This window comes from Triticum dicoccoides, chromosome 2A (assembly GCF_002162155.2).
Source record: "Triticum dicoccoides isolate Atlit2015 ecotype Zavitan chromosome 2A, WEW_v2.0, whole genome shotgun sequence".
Taxonomy (NCBI): Eukaryota; Viridiplantae; Streptophyta; class Magnoliopsida; order Poales; family Poaceae; genus Triticum; species Triticum dicoccoides.
Window position 1 is genome coordinate 645,372,570 of NC_041382.1, and position 19,586 is coordinate 645,392,155.

The 19,586-nt window shown below is 43.8% G+C and overlaps 1 protein-coding gene across 1 annotated transcript; it reads right to left on the reverse strand.

Moving 5' to 3' along the window:
* Nucleotides 1-9,538: 9,538 nt before the first annotated feature.
* Nucleotides 9,539-18,717, reverse strand: LOC119355960. Its single transcript, XM_037622861.1, has 10 exons — nucleotides 18,284-18,717; nucleotides 16,874-17,227; nucleotides 15,779-16,205; nucleotides 15,555-15,627; nucleotides 15,283-15,400; nucleotides 14,812-15,121; nucleotides 14,370-14,572; nucleotides 14,294-14,306; nucleotides 11,267-11,315; nucleotides 9,539-11,049 (listed from the first exon to the last, which is right to left on the reverse strand). Exons 1-10 carry the CDS (start codon nucleotides 18,321-18,323, stop codon nucleotides 9,892-9,894), a joined length of 2,745 nt encoding a protein of 914 aa, XP_037478758.1. The 5' UTR covers nucleotides 18,324-18,717; the 3' UTR covers nucleotides 9,539-9,891.
* Nucleotides 18,718-19,586: the final 869 nt, after the last annotated feature.

Sequence of the window (19,586 nt, forward strand, 5' to 3'; positions counted from 1 at the left end):
AACTATGCACCATTGCGAAGGTTCGTTGTTTCGAAGCACCACGTGATGATCGGGTGTGATAGATTCTAACGTTCGCATACAACGAGTGTAAGCCATATTTACACATGTGAAACACTTAGGTTGACTTGACGAACCTAGCATGTATAGACATGCCTCGGAACATGAGAGACCGAAAGGTCAAACATGAGCCGTATAGTAGATGCGATCAACATGGAGATGTTCACTGTTGATGACTAGTCTGTCTCACGTGATGATCGGACATGGCCTAGTTAATTCGGATCATGTATCACTTAGATGACTAGAGGGATGTCTATCTGAGTGGGAGTTCTTAGGTAATATGATTAATTGAACTCATTATCATGAACATAGTCTAAATTTTCTTTGCAAATTATGTTGTAGATTAATAGCTCATGCTTTAGCTCCCTATTTTAATATGTTCCTAGAGCAAGACTAAGTTGAAAGATATTGTAAGCAATTGTGCGGACTAGGGCCGTAGTCTTAGGATTGTCCTCACTGCTACACAAAAGACTTTTGTCCTTGATGCACTGCTCGGTGTGCCAACCCCTCTGGCATCGTCTGTGGATGTTGTGAACATCTGGAGACACGTTCTGATGACTACCTGATAGTTTAGTGTGCCATGCTTTACGGCTTAGAGTCGGGTCTCCAAAAGCGTTTTGAACGCCATGGAACATATGAGATGTTCCAAGAGCTGAAATTGGTATTTCAGACTCATGCCCGTGTTGAGAAGATGAGACCTCTGACCAGACCTTTGCCTACAAGATGGAGGAGAATAGCTCAGCCAGTGAGCATGTGCTCAGAATGTCTGGGTGCTTCAATCGCTTAAATCAAATGGGAGTTAATCTTCCAGATAAGGGAGTGATTGACAAAGTTCTCCAGTCACTATCACCAAGCTACTAGAGCTTCGTGATGAACTATAACATGCAAGGGAAGATGATCCCGGAGCTGTTCATCGAGCTTAAGTACGTGAAGGTAGAAATCAAGAAGGAGCATCAAGTGTTGATGGTTAACAAGACCACTGGTTTCAAGAAGGGCAAGGGCAAGAAGGGAAACTTCATGAATGGCAAGCCAGTTGCCGCTCCAGTGAAGAAACCCAAGAACCCAAACCCGAGACGAAGTGCTTCTATTAGGGGAACGGTCACTGGTAGCGGAACTTCCTCAAATACTTGGTAGATAAGAAGGCTGGCAACTTCAACAAAAGTATATTTGATATATGTGTTATTGATGTGTACCTTACTGGTACTCCTAGTAGCACTTGGGTATTAGATACCGGTTTAGTTGCGAAGATTGGTAACTTGAAACAAAAGCTACGGAATAAACAGAGACTAGCTAAGGGCGAGGTGACGATGTGTGTTGGAAGTGTTTCCAAGGTTGATGTGATCACCATCGCACGCTCCCTCTACCTTCGGGATTAGTGTTGAACCTAGATAAATGTTTTTTGCATTGGTGTGTGCATTGAGCATGAACATGATTATATCATGTTTATTGCAACACGGTTATTCATTTAAGTCAGAGAATAATGGTTATTCTATTTACATGAATAATACCATCTATGGTCATGCACCCAATGTGAATGGTTTATTGAATCTCGGTTGTAGTGATACACATGTTCATAACATTGATACCAAAAGATGTAGAGTTGATAATGATAGTACCACTTTATTGTGGCACTGCTTCTTAGGTCATATTGGTGTAAAGTGCATGAAGAACCTCCATACCGATGGACTTTTGGAGTCACTTGATTTTTAATCACCTGACACATGCGAACCATGCCTCATTGTCAAGATGACTAAAACCCTGTTTTCTGGAACAATGGAATGGGCAAGTGACTTGTTGGAAATCATACATTCTGATGTGTGCGGTCTGATGAGTGTTGACGCACACGGTGGATATCATTATTTTCTCACCTTCACCGATGAATTGAGTAGGTATGGGTATATTTACTTAATGAAGCATAAGTCTGAAACGTTTGAAAAGTTCAAGCAATTTCAGAGTGAGGTTGAGAATCATTGTAACAAGAAGATCAAGTTCCTACGATATGATCAAGGGGAGAGTATTTGAGTTACGAGTTTGGCAATCACTTAAGACAAGGTGGAATAGTTTCACAGTTGACGCCACCTCGAACACCATAGTGTAATGGTGTGTCCGAATGTCGTAATCGCACCCTATTGGATATGGTGCAATATATGATGTCTCTTACCGATCTACTGCTATCATTTTGGGGTTATGCATTAGAGACAACTACATTCACTTTAAATAGGGCACCATCTAAGTCTATGGAGATGACACCGTATGAACTATGGTTTGGCAAGAAACCTAAGTTGTCGTTTATTAAGGTTTGGGGCTGCGATGCTTATGTCGAAAGGCTTCGGCCAGAAAAGCTCGAACCCAAAGCGGACAATTGTGTATTCATAGAATACCCAAAGAAGACGATTGGGTATACATTCTATCTCAGATCTGAGGGCAAAGGTTTTGTCGCTATGAATAGGTCCTTTCTCAAGAAAGAGTTTCTCTCAAAATAATTGAGTGGGAGGAAGATAGAACTTGATGAGGTTGTTGAACCTTCACTTCAACCAGAGAGTAGCGCAGCACAGAAAGATGTTTCTGTGGCACCTACATCAGTTGAAGAGAAAGCTAATGATAATTATCATGAAGCTTCAGATCAAGTTACTATCGAACCTCGTAGGTCGACATGGGTGTGTACAACTTCTGAGTGATAACCCTGTCTTAAAGGTCATGCTACTGGACAATGATGAACCTATGAGCTATGGAGAAGCGATGGTGGGCCTGGATTCCAACAAATGGCTAGGAGCCATGAAATTCGAGATAGGATCCATGTATGAGAACAAAATATGGACTTTGGTGGACTTGCCCGGTGATTGGCAAGCCATTGAGAATAAATGGATCTTTAAGAAGAAGACAAACGCTGATGGTAATGCCACCATTTATGAAGCTCGACTTATCTCAAAGAAGTTTCCAATAAGTTCAAGGAGTTGACTATGATGAGACTTTCTCAATCATAGCGATGCTAAAGTCTGTTAGAATTATGTTAGCAGTTGTTGCATTTTCATTTACGAAATCTGGCAGATGGATGTCAAAACAAAGTTTCCTTAACGGTTTCTGAGAGGAAAGGTTGTATGTGATACAACCAGAAGGTTTTGTCGATCCTAAGCATGCTAAAAGGTATGTAAGCTCCAGCAATCCTTCTATGGACTAGAGCAAGCATCTCGGAGTTGGAACATAAGCTTTGATAAGGTGATCAAAGCTTTTGGGTTCATACAAAGTTTGCAAGAAACTTGCATTTACAAGAAAGTGAGTGGGAGCACTACAACATTTCTGATAAGTATATGTGGATGACATATTGTTGATCGGAAATGATGTAGAATTTCTGGTAAGCATAAAGGTTTGTTTGAATGGAGTCTTTCAAAGGAAGACCTGGGTAAAACTGCTTACATATTGGGTATCAAGATCTATAGAGATAGATCAAGACGACTGATAAGACTTTCACAGAGCACATACCTTGACATGATCTTGAAGGAGTTCAAGATGGATCAGTCAAACAAGGAGTTCTTGCCTGAGTTGTAAGGTGTGAAGTTAAGACTTGATGCTCGACCACGACAGAAGAAAGAGAAAGGATGAAGGTCGTCCCCTATGCCTTAGCCATAGGCTCTATATGATATGCCATGTTGTGTACCACACCTGATATGTGCCTTGCCACGTGTCTGGCAAGGGGTACAGGGGTAATCCAGGAATGGATCATTGGACATTGGTCAAAATTGTCCTTAGAGGAATAAGGAAATGTTTCTCAGTTTTGGAGGTGATAAAGAGTTCGGCGTAAAGGGTTACGTCGATGCAAGCTTTAACACCTATCCGGATGACTCTGAGTAGAAAATCGGATACGTATAGTGGAGCAACCATTTGGAATAGCTCCAAGTGGAGCGTGGAAGCAGCATCTACAGTATGACATAGAGATTTGCGAAGTACATACGGATCTGAATGTTGTAGACCCGTTGACTAAACCTTTTCCATGAGAAAAACATGATCAGCACCAGTACTCTATGGGTGTTCGATTCATCACAATGTAACTAGATTATTGACTCTAGTGCAGGTGGGAGACTGTTGGAAATATGCCCTAGAGGCAATAATAAAGTGGTTATTATTATATTTCCTTGTTCATGATAATTGTCTATTGTTCATGCTATAATTGTATTAACCGGAAACTGTAATACATGTGTGAATACATAGACCACAACATGTCCCTAGTGAGCCTCTAGTTGACTAGTTCGTTGATCAATAGATGGTTGTGGTTTCCTGACCATGGACATTGGATGTCGTTGATGACGGGATCACATCATTAGGAGAATGACATGATGGACAAGACCCAATCCTAAGCATAGCACAAGATCGTGTAGTTCGTTCGCTAGAGCTTTTCTAATGTCAAGTGTCATTTCCTTAGACCATGAGATTTCGCAACTCCCGGATACCGTAGGAGTGCTTTGGGTGTATCAAACGTCACAACATAACTGAGTGACTATAAAGGTGCACTACATGTATCTTCGAAAGTGTTTGTTGGGTTGGCACGAATCGAGACTGAGATTTGTCACTCTGTGTGACGGAGAGGTATCTCTGGGCCCACTTGGTAACGCATCATCATAATGAGCTCAATGTGACTAAGGAGTTAGTAACGTATCATGTGTTACAGAACGAGTAAAGAGACCTGCCGGTAACGAGATTGAACAAGGTATAGGGATACCGACGATCGAATCTCTGGCAAGTAACATACCGGTGGACAAAGGAAATTGTATACGGGATTGATTGAATCCCCGACATCGTGTTTCATCCGATGAGATCATCGTGGAACATGTGGGAGCCAATATGGGTATCCAGATCCCGCTATTGGTTATTGGCTGGAGAGGTGTCTCGGTCATGTCTGCATGGTTCCCGAACCCGTAGGGTCTACACACTTAAGGTTCGGTGACGCTAGAGTTGTAATGGGAATAGTATGTGGTTACCAAAGGTTGTTCGGAGTCCCGGATGAGATCCCGGACGTGATGAGGAACTCCAGAATGGTCCGGAGGTGAAGATCGATATATTGGACGAAGGGTATTGGAGTCCGGAATTGTTCTGGGAGTATCGGGTAACGACCAGCGTGACCGAAAGGAGTTTTGAAGGCCCCGACAAGCGTTGGGGGCCCTTATGGGCCAAGGGGAGGGGGCACACCAGCCCAATAAGGTGTTGTGTGCCCCTCCCACCTCATCTCATGTAACATGGAGAGGTGGGGGCGCCTCCCCTAGGGCAGCCGCCCCTCCCGGCTTGGGGGCAAGTTTCCTAGGGGTGGGGGCGCCCAAACCCATCTAGGGTTTCCCCTATGGCCACCGCCCCTCCCCTAGGGAAACCCTAGGGCGCCTCCTCCTCCCCTATTCCCCCTATATATAGTGAGGGAGAGAGGGAAACCGAAACCCCTTCCCCTGGCGTGGCCCCTCCCTCCTCCAACACCTCATCCTCCTCTATAGTGCTTGACGAAGCCCTGCTGGAGAACCGCAAGCTCCACCACCAAGACGTCATGCTGTCGGAGCTCTCCCTCAACTTCTCCTCTCCCCTTGCTGGATCAAGAAGGAGGAGACGTCCCCGGGCTGTACGTGTGTTGAACGCGGAGGCGCCGTCCGTATGGCGCTTGGATCGGATCTTCCGCGATTTGAATCGCCGCGAGTACGACTCCATCAACTGGTTCTTGTAACGCTTATGCTTAGCGATCTTCAAGGGTATGAAGATGCACTCCTTCTCTCTCGTTGCTAGTATCTCCTAGATTGATCTTGGTGACACGTAGGAAAATTTTGAATTATTACTATGTTCCCCAATATTTGGGCCATTTCTGCCCCGTTAGAAGCTCGTGTTGTCTTTGGACCAACTCCGTCCCTTGATGTCTTTAAACCCATTAATGTGTTGTCATGTGTGTGGGACATTTCTGATTGGCCACTGTATTGTTGATTCCATCCTGCTCTCTGTTAGCAAATGAAGATAGAGATTCAATTTAAAATAGAATTGCATAATGTGGCACTTTTCTAATCATCGGGGAAACCAGTTAAAAATAATTAGCATTGTCAGAATGTAAGTATGAAAACTACACAACACCACTAGATTACATATTGATACCACAAGCATACATGCATGACTAAAGAACATTATTGGCTCTATTTGGTCCTATTAATGTGTATGAAATGAGAAGACAATTTTTTATACAATTGAAACTGAAACTAACATAGAGCAAGTTACAACAACAAAGCAGTTAAATAGATAAGTTTTTAATAGGTATCTCATGTGTTATTGGAGTTTCGATTGGATTTCAAAAATTAATATTAGTTCATATGATTAAATACAATGATATAAGAGAAAAGTAGTGTGCACCATACAATGAAATCTTACCTGATAAGAGTTGTTCTTCCGCTTTAAGCACTTAGCCTACAAGAACATAGAACGGTAAGACGCATGCAGATATATATAGTAGTTCAAAATGTGATCTGTTCTCATAGATCATACCCGATTCTTGGACGAGGACCAATGCAGAACAAGGCGTTCCCCATCCTCATTTCGTAAATATTTCTCGGGAGAAATAGGGGAACTTCGTGAATGTCCTCACCATTGAAGTATGTTTCCTTCAGGTAATGTCGATACTGCCACACCGCATTCTTGAAAATAGCACATGTTGCCCCGTCCCGAGTGTCAAAATCGGCCATTTTCTATAGAGCAAAGTAATTTTCATAAATAACATTATTTATACGTAACTCCTGGAGAAAGAAAGAAAATTGGCATTTACCTTCGTCTTTAGTACTCCCTTCGATCCAAAAAAGTGTTGTGGCTTTAGTTCAAATTTGAACTAAAGCTGAACTAAAGCCGCGACACATTTTTTGCATCGGAGGGAGTATAATATTTCCATGATGGGAAGATACACACATACGTTTAATGACATCGAAAACCTTCTCATTAAACTATGGCTGGCTAATGGTGCTTTGTCCACATGAATAGGTGTCCAACATATTGTCAACGATATGGAAAATAGGGTCCCCTGGGCCTACTAAAATGTGCCGAACTCAGCAACGTAAAGCGGAAACAACAAGGCACCAAGAGATAGCGCTAAGGGACGGTGCTCGGGGCTCCCCAAGCACAAGCTCCCATCCAGCTTAGGCAGGGCAATCATGCATTTCCCCAAGCACTCTGAAGCCCCCGAGCTCTATGACTTCAACAACAACGAAGATAACTCAAGAGCCAAGCGGGTGCACGGTGCCGGACCCTGAGCACCTTCGATTCCTGCAAGCACTAGCTCTGCTCTAACGAGCCTTCTAGGGGCTTGCCAACTGACAGACAAACATGTGCATTTAATGCGAGGCCGACAAGTCTACAACGGCCCACGTCCCATAGGAGGCAATGATGATGGCTTCGCATGTCGGTTCACATCATCCCAGGCGGTAAGGCATGTTGCATGTCGTCATTGACCTCATCACTAACACCATCCTCACAAACTGTTGAAGCGTCCGCGAAGACACAAGTCCACCTTCACCACTTGAAATGCAGCGCCCATCAGAGGCTCGTGCCTCACAGAAACACCAAACTTCCCCTGCCACATGAATAGCAATGCCCATTGAAGTGTTCGCGGAAACACCAACACATGGTGCACGGGAGAAATCCAAGAAAACAACAGAAAAGTTTGCTTTTTGGCTGATATGGAAGTAAAGAAGGTTCAAATGCCTTGCTTCCATTTGTTAGACAACGACTAAGGTTGGGTGTGTTGGCTAGTGTGCTCGGTGTACACCTAGGGATCGTCGGTTCGCCCCCTCCCAACACTTTATTTTTCTCGCCCACGTCTCGAGGCAACATGCGGGCGAGCATATCAGGACGTGCGGGCTGTTGACAGTCGTGTGATATGGATCGAACGGCAATTCAAGTGTTCGGTTGTAACGCAAGAAGTAGAAGAGAAAAGATAGGTGGCCGTGTGATCCGGATCGAACAGCAATCGAAGTGTTCGGTTGTAACGCAAGAAGTAGAAGAGAAAGATAGGTGAACTCTATTAAGACGGTCATATGTTTTCAGGTCAAGTAGCTCCTTGCCACCGCAGTCCGCAAAAGGATTTGGAAAGAAAAAGTATGGTGCAACAACAAAATTATGCAGTACAAAGAGCAATTGTGGCAGAGTGCTTATACAACGGAACCAAGCTTGTACCTGTGGTCTTTGTGGAACACAGTAAATTCACATGATTCCAATATGGATTTCATGCAACAACACTTCATACTACCAGAAAAGGATCCCCCGTTCTCCAAAATGCCTAACGATTGACATCAAAGCAAGCAAAGCATGTCCTCGTCGCGCCATGAGACACAAGGAATTGTAATGCTCTCTGAATTCTAAAATACGTTTGCTCCACGACACTATAATTCCAACAGGCATTATAACTAACAGATCCCTAAAATCCAAAACACGCTTCTTCGACGTCTCTTTTCCCTTTACCAGTGCGTGCGTGCGTGGGTAGTTGTTGGTTAGTTGTTGGGTGGAGTTTAATACTAGTAGCCCAGCCAGAAGGCATCCAGTGCTGCGCTGCACGCTTGGCTGTCCCTAGCACTGCCACTGCCACTGGCTAGCTCTCCGCTTACTTGGGGTGGCACAGACGTATCGAATTGCCTATCAGCACGACGTTGAAAGCGTACCCAAACATAGAACAGTCATGTCTCTTCCCAAACTCCTCGGATGGGAGTGCCGATCACGTCTGCTTAGAGGGTCAAGCTGCCATGATTATCTTATTTTACAGGTCGTCGTAATCACGTTGTCCATGACGGGATCACAGTAATAAACTGTACTCCAACTTGCAAGCTGAACCGAGGCCTCTTTCGGAGATGACAAATAGTCGGTGACGTTTGAGTAAAGCGAGCAATGGCTGTGGCTGGACTCCTTTAATTTTCCGCCTTTTGAGCTCACTCTTTGCCCGTCACCTAGCTGTGAGCGAATCTGGCCATTAGTTTAGTCAGTGCGTGCTGCATCCTGGATGCAACCACCCACCTTCCTGCAGCTGCAGCCCCTCCAGTGACCCCGCACGTATTATTATTACGAGAAATCCACGATCAGATAACTGCTCTTCTCAAGGAAATAGGCCATCTACCGGCAAGGGAGGGCTCCAGGTGGTCCGGGCTGTTCATCCGCAACTGTCATGGCTTCAATATCTGCACAACAGATGTACCAGTCAGAAATAAACATGCCGACGATCGAACCGACAAATGCAGATCGACAGCTTGAGCTGTAGCACTTCATAGTTTGAAAGCTGTATAGAAAAGGGGGCCAACGTGCAAGCGTCAAGGTAACCCCCTCAATCCCGATAACAACAAGAAATGGCGGAGATAATGAGATTTCCAGCCATGCATCTTCTGCTACTCTGATCCACCTGCTAGTGCTAGGTACTCAAGCAAAGCCCACATGCAACATACGCAGTGCAGCTTATAACAAAGGCGGTGAACAAGACCAAAAAAAGAAGTAAAGGTGACTGAAAAATGTACGCTTCCATGAGAAGGCACGATTAACTCCTTGATGGTAATGTCGATGTACATGTAGAAAGTACAAAGGAACCTGGTAAACGGCCTCCTCTTGATGATCTGAGAATTTGTAACTGAACTAAGTGGTCAGAAAGAAGGCAGACCTATCATCTATGTACCTTATTGTCCGATTTTCTGTAGAGAAACTACTTATAAAATGCACCTAACCGCTCTGGAATGAAAAGAAGTACAGAGCCGTACCACATGAACTCTCAAGCGGGGGTTCTTCCGACATTCAGATTACAAGAAGTGTTCAACGGCTATTTACTAATCATATTGTATCGTTGGTGTCCATCCATCATCACGTGCCCGCAACCGCCAAAGCATAGGTGTCAATCAATGACTTGTACTCTTCGTTCTCAGCACACCCTCTACTTCTGAGTACACTCATTAACCTGTCGATACTCTCCGTGTCATTCTTCTCCTTGAAATATGCCAGGAGACTCTCAACATTGGTTGGTCTTGGTCTCCATTTACTTGCACTTTTAACTGCAGTGGCTTTTTCCAAACATGACAGAGATTCAGCAAACTGATTGTCCTTCAGGTACGCCGTGGCAAGGATTTCCCAGGTATTTGGTTTGGGGTTCCCACCTTTCTCAACAAATCTGTTCAGAGTTTGCTCAACCTTCACAACAAAACCTTCTCTAGAATACCATGCTAATAAAATGTTCATAGTCTTCGGATCGAAACTAGAACTTTTGGATGCCCATTCTTCGTATAGAAGTTCAGCTCCCTCTATATCTCCTAGCCTAACAAGGGCAGACAGCACCTCCTGGTAACCCAGGTTATGAATTGTCTTGAAAGTTGCTTTATACCAATTCCAAATGCGGTAGACTTCTTCCTTCTTCTGAAGGTGGCTATAGAGTGTAATGAGAAAATGGAAACATTTCTTATCCCTACCCGTTGCTCGCTTCTCAGCTTCTTTCAGGCATTCTTCTGCCTTCTCAAAGTTCTCCAGCTTGATATGCATGCTAGCAAGTGTGGTATAAGTAGTCCAGTTGGCAACAACAGACTCATCAGCAATCATCTGGTTAAAGACCCGTTCCATTGCATCAGCGTCTTTCATAGCTGCACAGCACTTTATCCAAATGTTGTAAGTGCAGACATCAAAGGCGATATTTCTTTGCTTCATCTCATCAGTAACTGTAGACACTTTCTCAGGCTCTGCAACATCCACATAAAAATTCATCAACACATTAAAAGGTAATGTGTCAGTTGCAAACGCTTTTTTCCTCATCTGCTCAAATGTGTATTCTGTTTTCTCTTTCATCCTAGCTTGGGCATAAACATTGAGAAGAGACCCATATGTTCGCTTGTCTTTCAGTGGTTCAGGAAGCTTTTCAAAGTATTCTTCAGCATCTGGAACACCACGTACTTTTGCAATCAGATCTAACTGGATTGCCATATCACTAGATGATAGCGAAAATCTATCCCTTCGATCAGTCATCCAATCATAAACCTGTACATGACAGAAAAAACTTGATGAGAACCCATATGACTAGTAGGATTAGCCATCAAAAGGCACCCAGACAATAGCAAGAAAGGATGTCCAAACGCTTCATAAACTATCACTATCGAAGGTGAGCCTTCGAAACGATTTGCAGGGTCATTAAGGGTATTGAACTACTGTTCCTCACACTAAGTAATTGATGTCAGATCAAATAAACAGCAGCTACCATTCCAGTTAGATTCCAATTTACGATAAACTGGCACATTAAACCTTGCCTGAAATGGAGCAAGTCCAATTATGTTTATCCCTATCTCAATGTGGTTGCATATTTGTTTGATCATCCTTTGAGCAATGAATTCCTCAACATACACCGGATAATCTGCTCAAAGTATCAGCAGAGTAATTCCGATTTAAGTCCGACCTTGGCAATTAGATTTGCCGCACAACATGTACTAGCATACTCAAGTGACACAAAATTTCAGTCCAAATAGTGATCCAACTACCACCAAGCATTTCAACACTATCTGACACACGCACTAGATACAAAATTTCATAAAATTTGCAGCACCGAAGCGAACGTAATTACGCAAGCAACCATAAAATAACGCATCATTAGAGAAATTCTGTGGCTGGCATACGCATAGGCATAATGTTCAGTTAATGTTACCAACATTAGCCTCTGAATTCGAACGAAAGTAAGTCGCTCGATCACTAATCAAGCATTCAAGCAGCAACAAAGTCGGGGTTCATTAGATCTCCGAGAGACGCGACCAGGAATGGCTACCTCCAGTGCGAGGTTGAAGCGGCGGAACTTGCGGAGCTCCCTGGCGATGCGGCAGAGCTCCCACTTGTCGAGGCGGCGCTCGCCCTCGTCCCAGTCCGCGAGCGTCCGCCCCACGGGCCGGCCGCCGTGGCCCACCGCCACCCGCCGGTACAGGCTGCTCCACCGCAGCGCCGGGCGCCGCTCGAAGTCCACCGTGCCGTAGCTATGCACATTCGCCACCTGCTGCCCGGCCGACGACGACGACGGGGCCGAGGAGGAGGCGCACCGGACCGTGAACGCGCCGCCACACGGTCGCCGCGGAGAGGGGCGGAACGGGGCCCTGGAGGAGGGGGGGAGGAGGTGGTGGAGCAGCATGGCGGCACCGGCGGTGGAGCTTTGCGTGCGGGTGGGAAGGGCGAGAGGGGAGAGGGGATAAGATGGAGCGGGGTGGGGTTCCGGCTCGCGCTTTGAGATTCGCGCGCGCGGATCGGAGGATCCGGGCCCCACTGCTCGCCGCATTCGATCTTCCCGCGCAGATTTGTATTCGTGGGCCGTGGTTGGCCCATTAGTCAGTCCGTGTTGGCTCTTCTTTCTCTGAACTATCTGAATCCGCTCCCTTGCAAACCTGGTTCTCTTCTCAAAAAATAAATGCAAACCTTGTTCTTTGCAGCCTAACATAAAAAACTGGTTCTTTGCTTCTTTCGTTATTCCGACCACTTTTTTTAAACACAGTACAGACACAAGCGATCATACATATGCGCATACACTCACCCCTATGAACACACACGCGCACCCTACCCCTATGAGCACCTTCGAGAGACTGAGTCGACATATCATCTTGAGATTTACTAGTATGATACTAACTTTTTTTTTACGGGAAGGCTTGCTTTATTAATCAAATAATAGTTACATCATCCGCTAACATTTTTATGATGAACTCAGGCGGTTTAATTTTATCGCGCACCTAATTGAATGCCATTCAACCGTGAAGGAGGAGTGAGATCAACGGGGGGAGGGAGAAAGAAAGGAGGCTGACAGGCGAGGCCATGGCAACGGTGATGGGCCACTCCCAAAGGTTAACCGGCAGAGGCAAGAAGGTCGCGCTGGGCTAAAATTACTAAATTTTGTACTTAAGCGGAAAATGGCTCAACAACTGCAAACTGAAACTAAGAAAGTACTCCCTCCGTAAACTAATATAAAAGTGTTTAGAATACTAAAATAGTGATCTAAACACTCTTATATTAGTTTACAGAGGGAGTAGGAGTAACTCCAACAAAGAAGGGTCGGCCATGATGTATAGGTGGACACAGGTGGGAGAAGTAACAAGCTGCTTCTACCGCCTAAACCTTTCCTTCGTCAGTGCATTTACTGCCTGATCAGTCTATGCTTTTATAGCAGCCATGTAACGGAATGTTGTTTGTTAGGACTTGGCCTAATTTGAAATGCACAAGTTAGAAAATGATCTACCTTTTGTTTCAAAAATAATTCATAATGCCAATTGGTCAGAAATTTGAAAAGTTTAATTACAAGGAGGAGGACTGATGATGTCAATGTCACTTGGAGGACTGATGTTGTCAGTGAATACTACCAACAGCAGGTGGAAATGCTAGAGGGTCTCGGTGAAATGGATGCACTGACAGACTGTGGTTTTCTTCCTGGTATGTCCAAGGTCTGTTCTATAAGCCCCATGTTGTGCTATTAGTGAAGTCAGCTCATTTAGAAGTTAAACAAAATTTATCTACCTGGAAGAGCATGAACATGTTGCTACTTGCTAGGACTGAGAAATTAGCCACCCGGCCATCTAACAGTGCAAGCATGATTTATTTTATTTTTTCTGCAAAAGTGTACCTTCCCCGGTTTCCCCCTGCATATTTTTTGATTCGAAGCGGTATCGACAGTGAAAGTGCCTTTTCCACCCAAGCAAAAGATGGGGGAATTTCTAATCTTAGTAGGAGCATTCCAAAGAAATAACTTGGTAGCCGTGTTAGCTGCGCTTGGGATGGTTTTAGGCGCGGCGTATGCCCTTTGGCTATATAATTGCGTGGTTGATGGAAATTTAAAACAGGGGTTCCGCGAGGAGTGGCTTGCATGCTAGTATTATAGCTTCCACTTTGGATTCTCTTCTTGGCTTGTTGTCAGCTTTTATCTTATGGTTTACTGCATTTTCTATGCACACACCAAATTCCCACAGATACCCGATCGGTACGTGTGTGCAACCTCATTGGTAGGTTTTGTTGCAACATGTAATTCCTTTTTAGGGGAGCATGTTTATAATTCATTCGACCAGTCTCGTTTGTGTCTTTTGTTGCAACGTGTAATTCCTTTTTTGGGGGAACATCTTAATTCAGTATAACTGACACATTCTTCAATTACTACTCTCACTAAGAACAGAAGCACAAACAGATATTAGATCAGAACATAACAGAATATGTTGGAGCATTGTGATTTAAGAAGACTTGATATCATAGGTCACCTAAAGATCATGTACACCTGTACATGACACCTAGAGATCATGTACACCTGTACATATCATTTATCAATTATACCATCAATCATTCAGACATACCGTCTGAGATCAAGATGACCTGCCATTCCCTAAAAGAGGGGCCTGTTATCGAGACACCAACATGCTCAAGTGGGAAAATAAGTGAGCCAAGATAAGCAACTGGTTGAATCCCTGATATCATTTTCATTTTCCATTTCCCCCATGAAAGAGTTCTTCTATTTTCCACGGTGATATGAGTTATACTTTCTCCAAAAGCCCACGTGCTATGGAAACCAACACAAGCCTAGTCCAAAAGCACCGCTACAAATGTTAGCTGAACGGGCAATTTTGCCTCCGCGGCAGACGCACATTGTCAATGTAAATTGGGGCGATAACGACGGCACAAGCATGAACAAACCGCAGAAAGCCCTACCGGTGATCGGTAAATAAAGGTACCGTGATGATCCAGGAAACTAAGGGAAACTACCGCTACCGCCTGTTCCTAAGTTGGTCTCTGGTCTATGGTTGCTTGAGGCGCCCCTCGCCATCAGCAACCACGTCTGCTGAGGTGGAGCTGCGGGTTACTGAGCTAAGTTGAAATGGTTGGCAAAGAAGTTCTGCCTCTGGTTGCCGCGCATTGAGAGGAACCTCCAGCAGCAAGTCTTGATCAGAATTATCCATGTACTGCGGAGGGGCCAGCATGGATATTTTATCTGGGGGTAACATGAGTAAGTTAAATGGTGCTCCTCCAGATTTGGGCAAAAATGAACCTTTGAACTGAGGAGCCATAGCCACAGATTTGCAAACTTTTTTGGCAATCCTCATGGTTCCTTCTGCATGTTCACAAGCAAAAACAAATCAGAAAGCTTCTCCTTGTTATTCCCAATAAATCAAGGAAATGATGAAGTGTGAATTGAATACAGAGGACATTTTTCAGATGCTCACAACTAAAAACAATGTGCAAGTAGGAATCAGAGGAACTAAGATTGCTGACCTGGGCAGCTTTGCAACTGGCTTTCATGAGGCCTTTTGAGAGGCTTCATGGTGGATTTGGTAAGGTCTTTCAAAGCACTGGTATTTTCATTTCCTCCTGTTTCCTTAGTGCCTTCTCCCTAAAAATAAGAGAAACAAACACTTAATCATGTACACAACAAAGGTTGGAAGTTCATAACAGTGTACCCAGTGAAGAGAAAAGCACCAAGGCAGAATTGGCTAAGGAAAAATGGATAGAAGGAAGGGGCAATGAGATCATCATAGACTTGATACCTCTAAAGCTACTGAAACTAAAGTTGAACCTACATTTTCCAGGGTATGCTGCTTTGAGTAATGAAGTTTACCCCTGCAAAAGAGGTATAAAAAAAACCTTAGCTTCTTGATTTTCACCACAATAGCTTCTCTGACTAATAGAATGCAGAACTGTAGATAGCATTATCATGTAGTATCTGTATAGGAAACCAATGCACAATACTACTAATAGAGGTGTAGAATACCTTTTAGCAATTTCGTGTGTATGCACCGGAAACCACTTTGGCTTCTCAGGAGAAGCATTTGAATTACTTGCCCCCTTGCTTTCACTATGCACAACAAACGAGGCAGTCCCTGAATAGGATTCACTTGTAAGGTATGATTTATTATCTGCAGGAACAGAGTTTGCTTCTGAATCTTCCTCCGCTGATTTTGAGTTTGAACTTCTCAGAAGCATACTTCCATAACCAATCTCAAAGGAATCCACAGGAGTTGCACTGTGGTAAATTAGATCTTCCTCTGAGGATCCAGAAAGGTAAGATAACTGCTCTTCGTGCATTATACAATGAAGATCTTTGACAAGCATATCCACGGATGAAGACTTGGTCCGAGTGACACAGCTTCTCTTTTTTGATGGTACCAATGACTCCCAAGCATGCGATTGCGCTGAACCTGAATTCAAAAGATCAGAGAACCATCATTAACATAACTAACTTTAGTTACACAAAAAACAAGAAAGAAAGCAATTATGGGTTACAAATATAAATATTGGTAATGTAAATTGAGCTGACGGTATCACAAAGTATTATAGCTTTTTTTATGTTGATTATTGTATTTAATCGAGTTCATGTGTGGTAAAGGAAGACACTGATACGATGTTTGAAGCATTGATTTTAGGGTCGTCATTTGAATACAATATATGGACAATGATTTATCAATCACTATAAGTTCTTGAGAAATGATGATGCAGGATTACAAAGTAAGCACCAGTGAAGTGGGGTTGCTGAAGTATGTTTCAGTACTTTCAGTAAGTTTGATGAAAACAAGTACCTGCTCTGCATTATACACAGTTACTAGCACATACTCGTGCAAGGGTAGTACTACAAGAACCAACCTATAGATGTTTACAACAAGTCTTAGGGGAGATTAGATATAACATTGCAGACCAACATTTAAGTGTGTATTTCTGACCATCCATCTCAAGCTTCAAGTTCCATGTTTCTACGTTAATTGTTTCAATTGAACATAGTCATATAACCCATGGCACTCAACAAGACTGTGAAGAACATAAAAAATTTCTTATTTAGCAGCAACACATTAGGAAATTAGAGATTACTGACCAGTCATTTCACTAGCATCAGCAGAACCATATGGGGCACAACTCTCTGAATATGATAGTGCCGATCCAGAACTAGATCGACTTGGGTCGGCATCCCCCATCTTCCAGAAGTTTTGATCAGAAAATGCTCCATTCTCCCTTATGCTGTGGCTTGGCCTTTTCTTTAGCTGCCTCTGTTCCTCTAGCCTCAATGTCGGCGGCTTCAGCTTGCTAACTCTAGGTTGATCAGCATCGATATCATCACGAGAATGCATTGGTGTGTAATTCTCCAATGAACCCTTTGTTCTCCATCTCGAGCCACATGCATTGCAGAGCACTGGCTTATGTGTTGGCCCATTTCGCCAAAGTGGGGTGCCTGTTTCAGTATTTGCCATATATAAGAATAAATGCAGTACAAAATCGATATGCAAGAATGTACGCGGTATTGCAGGTGCTTATTAGCAGCGTGTCCGTCACGAGATTGTATCAGAATTTTGACAAAAAAATTGTCTTTGCTATCACAAGAGATGGTGGTATCAAGGAATGCAGCACAGAAGAACACTTAGAAACTATACATTTTTCAAGAATGTGTCTTTGAGACAACAATTAGTAATCAGTCACATACATGGTCAACTGCATATTCGAGATTTGTTTTCAGTGGTTAGTACTAGAATGTAATTATTCATTCGCTACCATACCAAATGAGGCATACCAAACGCAGATTATTAGTGAAACTGAGCTGCTTGCTTCAGTAAGAGCTAAAGAGCTACTGACTGTATGATGCCACAGATGTTAAAGCAAAAGAGAGAACTGATCTGCGTATATTACACAAAGCAGCAAATGCCTTCCACAAAATTAAGCATTTATGTAGTTGCAGCAGCTCAGGAACTCTAAATGTTTGTTTGGCAAAAGCAGATGGCTCTTGTCTTCTTGTATAAAAGGAGTGTGAGCTGCATCTAGTTGCTCATTGTCTGCACAGGTGTTCTAAGAAGTATCCCCTACACAATCATAGTCAAACAATTTGTCTGTTTGAATCATAGTCAAACAAAATTCTGAATATCTGCCAAGATGAGGTGATTCGTTCCTCATGTTCAGAATTTCGCATCCAAAGGCCTCCGAGACCTCAGCCCAATCCAAGCAGGCCCAGAGCTCTATCCCAAACACCTCAGGTGGTTCGACAGATTGCAGCTAACATCTACCAAACCGCAAACGAACAGCAGTCAACAAAGAACACGCGAGATTAGGAACGGGAGCCCAGGGGCCCCGAAAGATTTCTTCCGAGACCCGGTCCCCAGATGCATAATTCGGAGAAATCAACGCCCATGACACCCAGCCGCGGAGGAACAAGGGGATAACAACAGGTGTAAAATAAGCAAGAAAAAAAAAAACAGGAAGCATAAAAAAATCGGTGAGCCGAAGAACAGGAGCTCACTCGTGACGCCGCAATGGCAGCAAGGACCTTCCTTTCCCATGCCTCCTCCTCCCCTCGCCCCCCACGAACAAACGAGGAAGAACCGGAGGAATTTCCAAGCAGAGAAACACGGAAAACAGAGCGGAAAAGGAGCAGTTCTCCTGTGGAAATACTACTACCAAGTAATTCGCGAGCAGAAAAAGGGGGAGGGGGGAATCAAGGGGCGGTTCTTGGGTGGTGTATGAATCTGTTCAGGCCCGGAGGGGAGTCGTGGGAACAATTCCGCAGCCCATGTGAAGTCGGAGAAGGCTTGCTCGGTAGGTGCTGTTCTTTCTTTCTTTCTTTCTTCTTCTCTGTTCTTTATTTCCTTTTCCTTCTGGTCTGTATCCAGTCTTTTGGCGAGAGGGTGAGGAGAGAGAGGGGGGAGGGGGGCGGAGAGGGGAAAGGGATTGGAGAAATAATGGAGGAAGGGAATGCAGCAGCGGAAGGGTGAGATTAGAGAAGGCCGGGTGAGTGAGTCTTTGGGTGAAAGGCGTTTGGGGGGAGGAATCCAAAAGAATTTTATTTTAGTATGGTTTAAAAAGCTGTGGGTTCTCAGTAATGACGCAGCCAAGCAACTAGGAATTGGGCAAAGTTGGACAAGGAGAGGAGGTAGGGGTAGAGATATGGTAGAGGCCAAAGCTTCTTTTGTAGTACTCTGTCTTTCAGCCTTTGGGGCTTTCTTTGTTACTATGATCTAATTTAATTTCATTGGTACTATGATCATGTGGTGTGGACTAAGTGGAAGTAGGGAGATATTTGAAGAACTTATTGGTCAATTTGCTTACCTTTAAAGGCCCTCCATTTCTGGTGCCATTGGAAGAATCTTTTCCTTGGCTCCTTTGCATTTTTGCCCCTTTAAGAGATAACACATGTTCTGTTCACCAATGCACGTCTAGAGCAATGAATATGCCATGAAAGCACGGCCAATGGGTCATTTTTAAGTTAAAGCGGCATAGGAAATAAAGGAGATCAATTTTGATTGATTGAAATGATGCTTCTAAGCACGGTGCATGTTCCTTTTTTTTGCTAGAAAAACACAGCATAACTCGGTGCATAGCTTAGATGCATATATTAGCTATGTGTAGTTTTGTATTGGCTAAATATAACTCTCTCCTAAATGAAAAGCAACAGTTATGCGAGCGCAGAAGAATATATATCGTCGCACAGAAGAATAGGAAACACGTATCACCAAAAAGTGCGGGGAAATGCATGTGCTTTTTTGAATGTAGTACTAACCGACAATTTGTGATTTGAAGCGCCATAAAACAATAAGAGACTTGTC